The sequence below is a fragment of the Pseudophryne corroboree genome, unplaced genomic scaffold, assembly GCF_028390025.1.
Source record: "Pseudophryne corroboree isolate aPseCor3 unplaced genomic scaffold, aPseCor3.hap2 scaffold_865, whole genome shotgun sequence".
NCBI lineage: Eukaryota > Metazoa > Chordata > Amphibia > Anura > Myobatrachidae > Pseudophryne > Pseudophryne corroboree.
This window is the reverse complement of record NW_026970444.1, coordinates 212,844-226,873: the sequence shown is the minus strand read 5'-3', so window position 1 is coordinate 226,873 and position 14,030 is coordinate 212,844. Positions and strand designations below refer to the sequence as shown.

Sequence of the window (14,030 nt, the reverse complement as noted above, 5' to 3'; positions counted from 1 at the left end):
CTTAGTCCTTGTTTTACTTTGGTATTGGTGGTTTTTGCGGAGGTTTCCGCTTTTCACTGTCCTCCCCGGAACTCGGCGGTGCCATGTGGGGGAGTGGACAGTGGTATCTTTTGTTGTTCTTTTCCTTTGGGGGCGTGCCACACATATATTTAGATTTAGGGTAGTTAGTAGCCCCTAGCTTCTGTTTGCTTTAGTTAGAGGTCCCCTTGTTATTATCCTGTCTCGGTTCACGCCTTGTCTCACTCTAAGACCTGGGGGCATCGGAGTTGGGCAGACATAATCCGCCCTTCAAATGCGGCTGCCGTGGGCCCAAGAAACCATAGTCACTCAGGCGTGAACTGACCACACGGGTAAAACAACGGAGGTAGGGTGCTAGGGGCTATTCCCGTACCATCCCTTATTTCAGCGTCACGTCCTGGTGCTCTGGACTCTCTACACAAACATCTCTCCAGTTCTGAGCATCAGGAACGTAACACTACTATAGCGCGCAGTCTACACCATCATCTCTACTATAGCGTGCAGTATACAGCATCATCACTACTATAGCGTGCAGACTACAGCGTCATCACTACTATATCGTGCAGACTACAGCATCATCACTACTGTAGCGTGCAGTCTACAGCATCATCACTACTGTAGCGTGCAGTCTACAGCATCATCACTACTGTAGCGTGCAGTCTACAGCATCATCACTACTATAGCGTGCAGTCTACAGCATCATCACTACTGTAGCGTGCAGACTACAGCATCATCACTATTGAAGCGTACAGTCTACAGCATCATCACTACTATAGCGCGCAGTCTACAGCATCATCACTACTATAGCGCGCAGTCTACAGCATCATCACTACTATAGCGCGCAGTCTACAGCATCATCACTACTATAGCGCGCAGTCTACAGCATCATCACTACTATAGCGCGCAGTCTACAGCATCATCACTACTATAGCGCGCAGTCTACAGCATCATCACTACTATAGCGCGCAGTCTACAGCATCATCACTACTATAGCGCGCAGTCTACAGCATCATCACTACTATAGCGAGCAGTCTACAGCATCATCACTACTATAGCGCGCAGTCTACAGCATCATCACTACTATAGCGCGCAGTCTACAGCATCATCACTACTATAGCGCGCAGTCTACAGCATCATCACTACTATAGCGCGCAGTCTACAGCATCATCACTACTATAGTGCGCAGTCTACAGCATCATCACTACTATAGCGCGCAGTCTACAGCATCATCACTACTATAGCGCGCAGTCTACAGCATCATCACTACTATAGCGCGCAGTCTACAGCATCATCACTACTATAGCGTGCAGTCTACAGCATCATCACTACTATAGCGCGCAGACTACAGCATCATCACTACTATAGCGCGCAGTCTACAGCATCATCACTACTATAGCGCGCAGTCTACAGCATCATCACTACTATAGCGCGCAGTCTACAGCATCATCACTACTATAGCGCGCAGTCTACAGCATCATCACTACTATAGCGCGCAGTCTACAGCATCATCACTACTATAGCGCGCAGACTACAGCATCATCACTACTATAGCGCGCAGTCTACAGCATCATCACTACTATAGCGCGCAGTCTACAGCATCATCACTACTATAGCGCGCAGTCTACAGCATCATCACTACTATAGCGCGCAGTCTACAGCATCATCACTACTATAGCGCGCAGTCTACAGCATCACCACTACTATAGCGCGCAGTCTACAGCATCATCACTACTATAGCGCGCAGTCTACAGCATCACCACTACTATAGCGCGCAGTCTACAGCATCACCACTACTATAGCGCGCAGTCTACAGCATCATCACTACTATAGCGCGCAGTCTACAGCATCATCACTACTATAGCGCGCAGTCTACAGCATCATCACTACTAAAGCGCGCAGTCTACAGCATCATCACTACTTTAGCGCGCAGTCTACAGCATCATCACTACTATAGCGCGCAGTCTACAGCATCACCACTACTATAGTGCGCAGTCTACAGCATCACCACTACTATAGCGCGCAGTCTACAGCATCATCACTACTATAGCGCGCAGTCTACAGCATCATCACTACTATAGCGCGCAGTCTACAGCATCATCACTACTATAGCGAGCAGTCTACAGCATCATCACTACTATAGCGCGCAGTCTACAGCATCATCACTACTATAGCGCGCAGTCTACAGCATCATCACTACTATAGCGCGCAGTCTACAGCATCATCACTACTATAGCGCGCAGTCTACAGCATCATCACTACTATAGTGCGCAGTCTACAGCATCATCACTACTATAGCGCGCAGTCTACAGCATCATCACTACTATAGCGCGCAGTCTACAGCATCATCACTACTATAGCGTGCAGTCTACAGCATCATCACTACTATAGCGCGCAGTCTACAGCATCATCACTACTATAGCGCGCAGACTACAGCATCATCACTACTATAGCGCGCAGTCTACAGCATCATCACTACTATAGCGCGCAGTCTACAGCATCATCACTACTATAGCGCGCAGTCTACAGCATCATCACTACTATAGCGCGCAGTCTACAGCATCACCACTACTATAGCGCGCAGTCTACAGCATCATCACTACTATAGCGCGCAGACTACAGCATCATCACTACTATAGCGCGCAGTCTACAGCATCATCACTACTATAGCGCGCAGTCTACAGCATCATCACTACTATAGCGCGCAGTCTACAGCATCATCACTACTATAGCGCGCAGTCTACAGCATCATCACTACTATAGCGCGCAGTCTACAGCATCACCACTACTATAGCGCGCAGTCTACAGCATCATCACTACTGTAGCGCGCAGTCTACAGCATCATCACTACTATAGCGCGCAGTCTACAGCATCATCACTACTATAGCGCGCAGTCTACAGCATCATCACTACTATAGCGCGCAGTCTACAGCATCATCACTACTATAGCGCGCAGTCTACAGCATCATCACTACTATAGCGCGCAGTCTACAGCATCATCACTACTATAGCGCGCAGTCTACAGCATCATCACTACTATAGCGCGCAGTCTACAGCATCATCACTACTATAGCGCGCAGTCTACAGCATCATCACTACTGTAGCGCGCAGTCTACAGCATCATCACTACTATAGCGCGCAGTCTACAGCATCACCACTACTATAGCGCGCAGTCTACAGCATCATCACTACTGTAGCGCGCAGTCTACAGCATCATCACTACTATAGCGCGCAGTCTACAGCATCATCACTACTATAGCGCGCAGTCTACAGCATCATCACTACTATAGCGCGCAGTCTACAGCATCATCACTACTATAGCGCGCAGTCTACAGCATCATCACTACTATAGCGCGCAGTCTACAGCATCATCACTACTATAGCGCGCAGTCTACAGCATCATCACTACTATAGCGCGCAGTCTACAGCATCATCACTACTATAGCGCGCAGTCTACAGCATCATCACTACTATAGCGCGCAGTCTACAGCATCATCACTACTATAGCGCGCAGTCTACAGCATCATCACTACTATAGCGCGCAGTCTACAGCACCATCACTACTATAGCGCGCAGTCTACAGCATCATCACTACTATAGCGCGCAGTCTACAGCATCATCACTACTATAGCGCGCAGTCTACAGCATCATCACTACTATAGCGCGCAGTCTACAGCATCATCACTACTATAGCGCGCAGTCTACAGCATCATCACTACTGTACTACTACAAGGTCGTCTACTGTTCTTGCAACACAAGAGGCTGGAATTGGTCATCGCTGACGTCAGAGATCCTCCCTAAAATCTCCTGGGCACTCCTGCATTTTTTGACACACCCAGAAAACTGTGGGTTTCTGCCCGACAATGCCGGCTTCCTGTCAGTCAAACAGCGGTTGCATTGTGATCACGATGTGTACGTAATTTGTCGCTATTTTTACTCGCACGTGCGCAATGTGAACGCTGCACATGCGCAGTCATTCTATAATCAGCCGCATTGCGAATCCTTAGTGAATGAGGTCCTGTGTGTGGGGCATGAAGGTTGTATTCCTGGTTGTCCGGGAATTACATTCTTGTCTCAGACGCTGAGTGCGGCTTTTCCCAATGTGTTACCTTTTATCCAGGTGTAATATGAAAGGGCAGAATCTGTAGCTCAGCGACTGTTGATGCCGGAAGACACAGGAGAGTTGGGGCACACATAGATAACATGTGCGATTACACAAACCCCTGTACACAATGTTACACACAGAATACATCCACCGGGCGCATTACCAAAACTCTCCGTCTTCTCTCTGGAGGTTCCATGCGATCTGCTCCTTCTCTGACACTGCCTCCCACTCCAAAGACCTGCAACCGAATCACATAATCATCAGCGGCTAGGGGCCCAAACCAGCATCTACGTACATGTAGGTTACTGCAAGTTAATCACATTATATTATCTGCAACTAAGGGCCCCAATACAGCAGCTGGGGGCCCAATACAACATCTAGGGGCCCAATACAGCAGCTGGGGGCCCAATACAACATCTAGGGGCCCAATACAACGTCTACGTATGTTACTGCACGTTAATCACATCATTTTCTGCTAGTAGGGGCCCAATACAGCAACTGGGGCCCAATTCGGTAAATAGGGGCCCAATACAGTAGCCAGGGGCCCAATTCAGCGTCTACGTATGCTCAGGTTACTGGGAGTCCCTCCCATGGCGTCCAGCACATACAGTATGTGACTGTCCGCGGATTATAATTGGTCCCATTCGCTGTAATCGCCCCTATAAGATGGACGTTGTTCTGCCTGATCCGATACACCGTCATAATACGGTCAGGTCACCGGGGAATCTAGCGCTGAGATAATGTTTTGTTGGAGTTTAGTTCCCGCATAAGGTGCCATTTACTAACACGTCAGTGATGTCAGTGCATCGTTCTGGGGGTAGAGATTTATACATATTATGTGACGTAAGGCAAGATGTATCACGGTCACTCATTACCCAGTCAGATACTGGCGCAGGAGGCGGATAACGCCGCAGGAGGCACCTGGTGTACATAGACGCCTCCTGCTAGTCTCAGTGATCCGCTGCCATCGGGGCCCTTGTGTGACCATTGCCCATCTGAGCGAAGGGTTCCTGCGACGCCCGCGCTGCTCAGGCTTGTTGTGAGGCCAGGACTAGGCATTGATAGACGCAGACCCTGGCTTCGCACACCTACGACGCAGCGCTGCATTGCAGAACGGATCCCACGCCCACTCTGCCCCCTATACAGCCACAACATGTCAATCATGCTGCAGCTGGGGCACTACAAGTGACAGCACAGCATCTGTTCTGCACAGGCGCAGTTTGCATACTATGAATGAGGCCCAGGGGCCGCAGCAGATATTGGGGCGATAGCCCGCAGGGGCATCTTAACAGCTTTGTAGGCCCTGGGCACAGCAATGCACTGGGGCCCCTACCCACAACATATCCTACCACTCCCGCCACCCCACGCCCTCTCTCCACATGCTCCATACAGTGAATGGCAGTATGCAGTCTGATTGGTGCATAGCTCCAGTCATCCACCAATCAGCAGCCATTCACTCTCTGGCCTCTTGTGAAATGCCGCAGGTCACTCCCCTCCCCCGTCCCATCACACTGGGGCATACTTACCTACATGTGAGCCTTCCTCTCCCCAGGTTCCGGGAGAGCAGGCGGGTACACATTGCAACGAGTGAGAGAGGTTCCCCACCTCCCCCCCACCATGGGACACGGCGGTGGGATGGAAAAGAGGGACTGTCCCACCAGAATCGGGTCAGTTGGGAGGTATGCTGTCAGGGTGCAGTATGGTATGCCGGCGGCCGGCCTCCCAGCGTCCAGCATACCGGCGCCGGGAGGCCGGCCGCCGGCATACCGACAGCGTGGCGAGCGCAAATGAGCCCCTTGTGGGCTTGCTGCACTCACTACGCTGTAGGCACAGTGGCGCGCTACGCGTTTCTGGGTATCAACCGACTGTTTTCAGGGAGTGCTTAGAAAAACGCAGGCGTGCCAGGGAAAACGCAGGCGTGGCTGAGCGAACGCTGGGCGGGTGTGTGACGTCAAAAGCCATCCCTCCAACATTAGAATCAACGCACACGAAGAGTAACTACAGGGTTGGTCTTGTTTTGCACAAAATGTGTTTGCAGGCGCTCTGCACAGGCGTTCGCACTTCTGCTAAGCGAAAATACACTCCCAGTGGGCGGCGACAATGCGTTTGCACGGCTGCTAAAAACTGCTAGTGAGTGATCAACTCGGAATGACCACCTTGTTCCTACACTTTACTGAACACTGAATGAACTCCAATAAAAGGGTCTGGAAAAGGTTTTTTTTTTAAATGTGAAATGTTTTTATAATGTTTTGAACTAAAAAACAAAACGAAAACCCACCTGAGAGTATAAAAGACGTTTTTCACCTACGTTTCATTTTGCTTAATGCCGATTCTTTTAAGAAGCGTATCACTTACTTGTCACTCCACGGTCCAGTATACTCGGTGAAGCCCCAGGGATTCCTCAGCCGGACGAGTGTGGCTTCACCGGATGCCTGGGTCACCTCGAGAGAGAAATGGTGCAGTGATATGATTAGGCATAAAGTGCACACACCTGGGGAATCACCTGCACACAGACTCCACCACACGCACTGCTATTACACACCTGGGGAATCACCTGCACGCAGACTCCACCAAGTGCACTGCGATTACACACCTGGGGAATCACCTGCACACAGACTCCACCACACGCACAGCTATTACACACCTGGAGAATCACCTGCACGCAGACTCCACCAAGTGCACTGCGATTACACACCTGGGGAATCACCTGCACGCAGACTCCACCAAGTGCACTGCGATTACACACCTGGGGAATCACCTGCACGCAGACTCCACCACGCGCACTGCTATTACACACCTGGGGAATCACCTGCACGCAGACTCCACCACACGCACAGCTATTACACACCTGGAGAATCACCTGCACGCAGACTCCACCAAGTGCACTGCTATTACACACCTGGGGAATCACCTGCACGCAGACTCCACCAAGTGCACTGCGATTACACACCTGGGGAATCACCTGCACGCAGACTCCACCAAGTGCACTGCGATTACACACCTGGGGAATCACCTGCACACAGACTCCACCAAGGGCACTGCGATTACACACCTGGGGAATCACCTGCACGCAGACTCCACCACGCGCACTGCTATTACACACCTGGGGAATCACCTGCACACAGACTCCACCACACGCACAGCTATTACACACCTGGAGAATCACCTGCACGCAGACTCCACCAAGTGCACTGCTATTACACACCTGGGGAATCACCTGCACGCAGACTCCACCGTACGCACCGCTATTACACACCTGGGGAATCACCTACACACAGACTCCACCACACGCATCGCTATTACACACCTGGGGAATCACCTGCACGCAGACTCCACCAAGTGCACTGCGATTACACACCTGGGGAATCACCTGCACGCAGACTCCACCACGCGCACTGCTATTACACACCTGGGGAATCACCTGCACACAGACTCCACCACACGCACCGCTATTACACACCTGGAGAATCACCTGCACGCAGACTCCACCAAGTGCACTGCTATTACACACCTGGGGAATCACCTACACACAGACTCCACCACACGCATCGCTATTACACACCTGGGGAATCGCCTGCACACAGACTCCACCACACGCACCACTATTACACACCTGGGGAATCACCTGCACGCAGACTCCACCACACGCACCGCTATTACACACCTGCGGAATCACCTGCACACAGACTCCACCACACGCAGCACTATTACACACCTGGAGAATCACCTGCACGCAGACTCCACCAAGTGCACTGCTATTACACACCTGCGGAATCACCTGCACACAGAATCCACCACACGCACCGCTATTACACACCTGCGGAATCACCTGCACACAGACTCCACCAAGTGCACCACTATTACACACCTGGGGAATCACCTGCACACAGACTCCACTACACGCACCGCTATTACACACCTGCGGAATCACCTGCACACAGACTCCACCAAGTGCACTACTATTACACACCTGGGGAATCACCTGCACACAGACTCCACCACACACACCGCTATTACACACCTGGGGAATCACCTGCACACAGACTCCACCACACGCACCGCTATTACACACCTGGGTAATCACCTGCACACAGAATCCACCACACACACCGCTATTACACACCTGGGGAATCACCTGCACACAGACTCCACCACACGCACAGATATTACACACCTGGGGAATCACCTGCACACAGACTCCACCACACACACCGCTATTACACACCTGGGGAATCACCTGCACACAGACTCCACCACACTCACCGCTATTACACACCTGGGGAATCACCTGCACACAGACTCCACCACACTCACCGCTATTACACACCTGGGGAATCACCTGCACGCAGACTCCACCACGCGCACTGCTATTACACACCTGGGGAATCACCTGCACACAGACTCCACCACACGCACCACTATTACACACCTGGGGAATCACCTGCACGCAGACTCCACCACGCGCACTGCTATTACACACCTGGGGAATCACCTGCACGCAGACTCCACCACACACACCGCTATTACACACCTGGGGAATCACCTGCACACAGACTCCACCACACTCACCGCTATTACACACCTGGGGAATCGCATGCACGCAGACTCCACCACACACACCGCTATTACACACCTGGGGAATCACCTGCACACAGACTCCACCACACACACCGCTATTACACACCTGGGGAATCACCTGCACACAGACTCCACCACACTCACCGCTATTACACACCTGGGGAATCACCTGCACGCAGACTCCACCACACACACAGCTATTACACACCTGGGGAATCACCTGCACACAGACTCCACCACACTCACCGCTATTACACACCTGGGGAATCGCATGCACGCAGACTCCACCACACACACCGCTATTACACACCTGGGGAATCACCTGCACACAGACTCCACCACACACACCGCTATTACACACCTGGGGAATCACCTGCACACAGACTCCACCACACTCACTGCTATTACACACCTGGGGAATCACCTGCACGCAGACTCCACCACGCGCACTGCTATTACACACCTGGGGAATCACCTGCACACAGACTCCACCACACGCACCACTATTACACACCTGGGGAATCACCTGCACGCAGACTCCACCACGCGCACTGCTATTACACACCTGGGGAATCACCTGCACGCAGACTCCACCACACACACCGCTATTACACACCTGGGGAATCACCTGCACACAGACTCCACCACACTCACCGCTATTACACACCTGGGGAATCGCATGCACGCAGACTCCACCACACACACCGCTATTACACACCTGGGGAATCACCTGCACACAGACTCCACCACACACAACGCTATTACACACCTGGGGAATCACCTGCACACAGACTCCACCACACTCACCGCTATTACACACCTGGGGAATCACCTGCACACAGACTCCACCACACGCACCACTATTACACACCTGGGGAATCACCTGCACGCAGACTCCACCACGCGCACTGCTATTACACACCTGGGGAATCACCTGCACACAGACTCCACCACACACACCGCTATTACACACCTGGGGAATCACCTGCACACAGACTCCACCACACACACCGCTATTACACACCTGGAGAATCACGTGCACGCAGACTCCACCACACGCACCGCTATTACACGCCTGGAGAATCACCTGCACTCAGACTCCACCACACGCACCGCTATTACACACCTGGGGAATCACCTGCACTCAGACTCCACCACACGCACCGCTATTACACACCTGGGGAATCACCTGCACACAGACTCCACCACACGCACCACTATTACACACCTGGGGAATCACCTGCACGCAGACTCCACCAAGTGCACTGCTATTACACACCTGGGGAATCACCTGCACACAGACTCCACCAAGTGCACTGCTATTACACACCTGGGGAATCACCTGCACACAGACTCCACCACACGCACCACTATTACACACCTGGGGAATCACCTGAACACAGACTCCACCACACGCACCACTATTACACACCTGGGGAATCACCTGCACACAGACTCCACCACACGCACCGCTATTACACACCTGGGGAATCACCTGCACATAGACTCCACCACACGCACCGCTATTACACACCTGGGGAATCACGTGCACGCAGACTCCACCACACGCACCGCTGTTACACACCTGGGGAATCACCTGCACGCAGACTCCACCACATGCACCACTATTACACACCTGGGGATTCACCTGCACGCAGACTCCTCCAAGTGCACTGCTATTACACACCTGGGGAATCACCTGCACACAGACTCCACCACACGCACCGCTGTTACACACCTGGGGAATCACCTGCACGCAGACTCCACCACACGCACCACTATTACACACCTGGGGATTCACCTGCACGCAGACTCCACCAAGTGCACTGCTATTACACACCTGGGGGATCACCTGCACACAGACTCCACCAAGTGCACTGCTATTACACACCTGGGGAATCACCTGCTCGCAGACTCCACCACACGCACCGCTATTACACACCTGGGGAATCACCTGCACGCAGACTCCACCAAGTGCACTGCTATTACACACCTGGGGAATCACCTGCACACAGACTCCACCAAGTGCACTGCTATTACACACCTGGGGAATCACCTGCACACAGACTCCACCGCACACACCGCTATTACACACCTGGGGAATCACCTGCACACAGACTCCACCAAGTGCACTGCTATTACACACCTGGGGAATCACCTGCACACAGACTCCACCAAACACACCGCTATTACACACCTGGGGAATCACCTGCACACAGACTCCACCAAGTGCACTGCTATTACACACCTGGGGAATCACCTGCTCACAGGCTCCACCACACGCACCGCTATTACACACCTGGGGACTCATCTGCACACAGACTCCACCACACGCACCGCTATTACACACCTGCGGAATCACCTGCACACAGACTCCACCAAGTGCACTGCTATTACACACCTGCGGAATCACCTGCACACAGACTCCACCAAGTGCACTGCTATTACACACCTGGGGAATCACCTGCACACAGGCTCCACCACACGCACCGCTATTACACACCTGGGGAATCATCTGCACACAGGCTCCACCACACGCACCACTATTACACACCTGGGGAATCACCTGCACACAGACTCCACCAAACACACCGCTATTACACACCTGGGGAATCACCTGCACACAGACTCCACCAAGTGCACTGCTATTACACACCTGGGGAATCACCTGCACACAGGCTCCACCACACGCACCGCTATTACACACCTGGGGAATCACCTGCACACAGACTCCACCACACGCACCGCTATTACACACCTGGGGAATCACCTGCACACAGGCTCCACCACACACACCGCTATTACACACCTGGGGAATCACCTGCACACAGGCTCCACCACACGCACCGCTATTACACACCTGGGGAATCATCTGCACACAGACTCCACCAAGTGCAGCTATTACACACCTGGGGAATCATCTGCACACAGGCTCCACCACACGCACCGCTATTACACACCTGGAGAATCACCTGCACACAGACTCCACCACACGCACCGCTATTACACACCTGGGGAATCACCTGCACACAGATTCCACCACACACAGCACTATTACACACCTGGGGAATCATCTGCACACTGGCTCCACCACACGCACCGCTATTACACACCTGGGGAATCACCTGCACACAGGCTCCACCACACACACCGCTATTACACACCTGGGGAATCACCTGCACACAGGCTCCACCACACGCACCGCTATTACACACCTGGGGAATCATCTGCACACAGACTCCACCACACACACCGCTATTACACACCTGGGGTATCACCTGCACACAGACTCCACCAAGTGCACTGCTATTACACACCTGGGGAATCATCTGCACACAGGCTCCACCACACGCACCGCTATTACACACCTGGAGAATCATCTGCACACAGACTCCACCACACGCACCACTATTACACACCTGGGAAATCACCTGCACACACACTCCACCACACGCACCACTATTACACACCTGGGGAATCACCTGCACACAGACTCCACCACACGCACCGCTATTACACACCTGGGGAATCACCTGCACACAGACTCCACCACACGCACCACTATTACACACCTGGGAAATCACCTGCACACACACTCCACCACACGCACCACTATTACACATCTGGGGAATCACCTGCACACAGACTCCACCACACACACCGCTATTACACACCTGGGGAATCATCTGCACACAGAGTCCACCACACGCACCGCTATTACACACCTGGGGAATCACCTGCACACAGACTCCACCACACGCACCACTATTACACACCTGGGAAATCACCTGCACACACACTCCACCACACGCACCACTATTACACATCTGGGGAATCACCTGCACACAGACTCCACCACACGCACCGCTATTACACACCTGGAGAATCACCTGCACACAGACTCCACCACACGCACCACTATTACACACCTGGGAAATCACCTGCACACACACTCCACCACACGCACCGCTATCACACACCTGGGGAATCACCTGCACACAGACTCCACCACACGCACCACTATTACACACCTGGGAAATCACCTGCACACACACTCCACCACACGCACCACTATTACACATCTGGGGAATCACCTGCACACAGACTCCACCACACACACCGCTATTACACACCTGGGGAATCATCTGCACACAGAGTCCACCACACGCACCACTATTACACACCTGGGGAATCATCTGCACACAGACTCCACCACACGCACCACTATTACACACCTGGGGAATCATCTGCACACAGACTCCACCACACGCACCACTATTACACACCTGGGGAATCACCTGCACACAGACTCCACCACACACACCTGGGGTATCAGAGGCGACTCTCCCCAGCAGGGACGTGCAGTCAGGGGAGGCAGCCAGTCATTTACCTCACCGCACGTCCCTGTTTCCCAGTAACATGTTTTATAGATATGTGACAGCAATGGCCGGGTGTCAGTAGGACTGACCAGATGGGGAAGAGACAGGAGGAGAAATTGATGGGAGGCACAAGTGTTTCTATAATGGGTGCGGTACACACGGGCCCCTAGGTCCAGGGGGGCCCACACCGCACACCCAGCACCCATTTATTATACTTATCCGTCTGGAGTCCCGCGGCGGCCCTGCAGTGCGGGCACTAATCACTTGGGAAATGTGCACAGGAGATGTCCCTGGGAACAAAGCGCAGGCGCCATTTTTTCGGAGACCTGGGCATGTGCATTATGCTAGAGTCTTCTAGCTGCCGGAGAGGAAGGGGCCTCAATGCAGGCTGCACGGGGGTCCCCACCCTTCTTAAAACACCCCTGATGGGAGGGGTGCTGAAGAGAGAGAGAGAGGACAGGAGAAAAGGAGGAGAGAAAAACCCAACTCTGTAGGCGGACTCACTATATATCAATATATGCTACATATCGATATATCACCTTGACCCTGCGTCAGCAGCATTGAAGAGGTGAAGGTGAATGAGCAGAGAGGGGGCTGCGGATACAGCCGGTCACCGCTGGCTCCAGTGAGGGCACTTTCTGTGGAGTGGAGAGGATGAAAGTCAGACAGAAGTGTGTCCAGCAGGGAGAGGGGGAAAGTAACGCCTTGTAGACAATCCGCTCGAGGACTTTAGAGGCAAATGGGAGGAGAGAGATATTGGGGCATTAACTGGACAGGGTCAGGGGTGGGTTGAGAATGAGGAATTGGTAACATCAGAGTTATGACACCAGTGAATAAAGATCAGACACAGGAAGTTTCCACTCAGCTGGGAGGCTGAGAACGCAGAGGAGGTCCACTGAGAGGGTGAGGAGCATGGAGGCAGCGACATCAGGGGCGCATTGATGAGGAAGTGG

At 52.8% G+C, this 14,030-nt stretch overlaps 1 protein-coding gene across 1 annotated transcript in view; it reads right to left on the bottom strand.

The window, feature by feature from the left end:
- LOC135043494 (calpain-1 catalytic subunit-like) overlaps positions 1–14,030 on the bottom strand; it is a gene marked incomplete at its 3' end in the record, with an annotated part of 60,623 nt that overhangs the window by 13,325 nt on the left and 33,268 nt on the right. Inside the window, exons 8-9 of the mRNA XM_063955120.1 lie at positions 6,476–6,561; positions 4,284–4,358 (exon numbers count right to left, since the gene is read on the bottom strand). Coding sequence (XP_063811190.1) covers positions 4,284–4,358; positions 6,476–6,561 — 161 coding nt within the window. The remainder of the gene's footprint in view (positions 1–4,283; positions 4,359–6,475; positions 6,562–14,030) is intronic.